The 3129-nt window shown below is 25.4% G+C and overlaps 1 protein-coding gene across 1 annotated transcript; it reads left to right on the plus strand.

The window, feature by feature from the left end:
* Positions 1 to 557: 557 nt before the first annotated feature.
* Positions 558 to 2172, plus strand: MS3_00005434 (uncharacterized protein; the record flags this gene model as incomplete). The annotated part of the gene is made up of 1 exon (XM_012939667.2): positions 558 to 2172. One exon carries the CDS (start codon positions 558 to 560, stop codon positions 1878 to 1880), a length of 1323 nt encoding a protein of 440 aa, XP_012795121.2. The 3' UTR covers positions 1881 to 2172.
* Between the last annotated feature and the right edge of the window lie 957 nt (positions 2173 to 3129).

The following is a 3129-nucleotide window of genomic DNA, read 5'->3' on the forward strand; positions in this document are numbered from 1 at the left end:
TATGGGACTCCTCATCACTGAGCATTCACGATTCCACACACTGGACTCTAACCCAGTAACTTTGGTCTCATGTGCGAAAGCTTAACCTCTAGACCACTGAGCCAGTATCTAATGATATTAATTTATCATGATTGTTATTCAGTTATTATTATTATGATGATGATCTTTACGTTTTTCATACATTCTCCATACCTATAAATGATATTTAATTGAATAAATTTATTTAATTAAATGATTGGTTTAATTCTTTCAATGATTACACATTGTATTAACCAATCATAAATGAGGACAATAATTAACTCATATAAAACTAAGATTGTGTAAATCTAATAACAATTTACATTTTCATTATGATTGATTGATTTAACAAAGAAAAATTTTTTTCTTCAAAAAACAGTATGTCGAAATAAATTATTTTCTTTTTTATCAAAAAAAGGAGAAAAAGAAAGAACAAAAATAAAACTATTTCAGAGAATAAAAAAAAGAAAAGAAAATTTTTTTAGTTCTTTTTGTTGTTGTAGTTTTCATGTTTAGATTAATCATTCAATGATCAAATCATGCCATGTATACAAAATAATTCAAATGAATTTCTTATTGAAGAAATTATAATGTTAAATTTTCGTGGTTATATTATACCAATATTTATTATATTTGGTATAATTGGAAGTAGTTTTGTCATAAATAGTTTTTATTCTATGCAAAAATTACAACCATCAAGATTTAATATTTATATTATATGGATTACAATATTTCAAATTGTGGATTTAATAACTAATACATTTTTAGATGATTTTCTTGGACGTGGTTTAACATGGGCAAGTGATTGTAAAATATTTATTAAATTAGATACTATATCATCATTCTCTTGTAAAATAATGAATTATATACCTTATACAGCTGTATTAATATCAAATACATTATTAGTTATATTTAGTATAGATCGTTTATTAACTACATGTAAACCAATTAAATTTCGTGGTGATATTTATTTATTATTACCACGTTTATTTATTATCATTATAATATGTATATCAATGTTATTATATTTACCACAATTAATTTATTCTGATTTAACAATTCATGATAATACTTCATTAATTGTTAATTATACATGTCAATATGTAAATTCATTATATTTTGGTGTACAATATAGTTTATATTTATCAACAATAGGTGGATATATAATACCAACTATATTAATAGCTATAATAAATATTATAATTATTTTACGTTTACGTTATTTAATAAAAAATAGACAGTTATTAAATAGTAAACATAATTCTATTATACATAAGAAAATCTCTATTCATAATACTATTATTACTACTACTACTACTAATAATAATAATAATAGTAATAATAATAGTAGTAATAATACTTTGAATGATCGAAAATATTCATTATCAAATCAATTAATACCGAATCCAAATAAACAATTAACAAATGAATATCATAATGAAATGAGAAGAATTATTGGACATTTAATGGTTACATCTATTTTTTTATTATTTTCTATACCATTAATTGTTATTATTATATTAAGACAAAAATCAGATTTTCATAATTATCATATAATTTATCCAATTTATGTAAAACGTTTAATTCATTTATCAAGATTATTTAGTTCACTTACATCTATTATATGTTCATTTAATTTTTTTATATTTTTAATATTTTTACCAAATTTTCGTCATATGGTTTATTTATCTATTTTTTCATTACCATTTATTAAAACAACAAAATATTCTATTAAACATATTGAACAAATTGAAATTAAATTATCAAATCGTTTAAGAACACGTTTTAGACGATCAATTGAATCAAAATTATTACAAACTACAATGTTACAAAAAACACGTAATAAATCAATAGTTAATTAATTCAAGATGATAATAGAAAGAAAGAAAAAGAGACAAGAAGAAAAAAACGAAGAAAAAACGGAAAAAAAGAAAAAAACTTTAACAAACGGATATTATTTTTCCCTCCTATTTTAATTCCAGTTTATAATAATAACTAGTGAATCATAAATGAAAAAAGAGTTCATCTAAAGTGAAATAGAGAAAGCAATATGTTGTTTATGTATTTCCAATGATTGTTAGCTGATTTTTTTATGTAATTGTATTTTATTAAATGAATTTTATATTGAATATATAAATTAAAATATTTTACAAATTTTACAAACAAATAATTGATTTTATAACAAAGATTAGGTCAATTTGACAATATTGATAATCGGAAGAGGTTTTTGTGGAGATTGTAGTAATTTCAACGGTTGAGACCATGAGATCGTGCTGAGGAGTTCCACAATAGGACGAAACGGCCTTCCAGTACTTCCAGGTTTTCCATGGTGGTCTAGTTTCAATTGACTCATGATCTCAACTGTTGAAATTACTACAATCTCCATAAAAACTCCTTCTGATACTAATCAACATATGTTCACTAGTGACTAACTTCAAGATATTTATCCTCGAGTTCTAGTGAGATGCAGTGATAAGTGGAGTTCTACCAGGTCTGTTGTGAGGTAGTAAGTCACTGAAGACAATGGTGGATGTGTCGCTCAATTTCGTGTATTAGTCGAAGTTAGACATTATCACCGTTGGATGCCAGCCGGCTCAGTGGTCTACTTGGTTAAGTGCCTGGTGCGAGACTGATACGTCCTGGGTTTGAATCCCGTGAGGTGAGGTCGTGGATGGGCACTGCTGAAGAGTCCCACAATAGGACGAAACGGCCGTCCAGCGCTTCCAGGTTTTCAATTGTGGTCTAGCTTCAGTTCACTCATGATATCAACTGTTGAAATATTGATAATCATATGTACACTTTGAAATGGATAGTTACTAAAAAAGAATAGTAATATATTAAGAAATGAATGATGTTACTCTCAAATGTTAGCTAATGATTGAAAATCAATACAGTTTAAGATATTTTAATAGGTTTTAACTGTGATTATTTTAACACAGTTCATCATTGAGTTAAAATCGAAAGATTAATTCTTTTAGTAAGCGTATTATAGTAGATCCCTGGGCATAGATTTATTGAGTCTACTATTTTGATGAGTCATTAATTCTTAGCTTGTTAAGTTACTCTTCATTTTGTAATATACGTTAAGATAATGTAAATCAATGAGGATTT

This window comes from Schistosoma haematobium, chromosome 3 (assembly GCF_000699445.3).
Source record: "Schistosoma haematobium chromosome 3, whole genome shotgun sequence".
Lineage (NCBI taxonomy): Eukaryota > Metazoa > Platyhelminthes > Trematoda > Strigeidida > Schistosomatidae > Schistosoma > Schistosoma haematobium.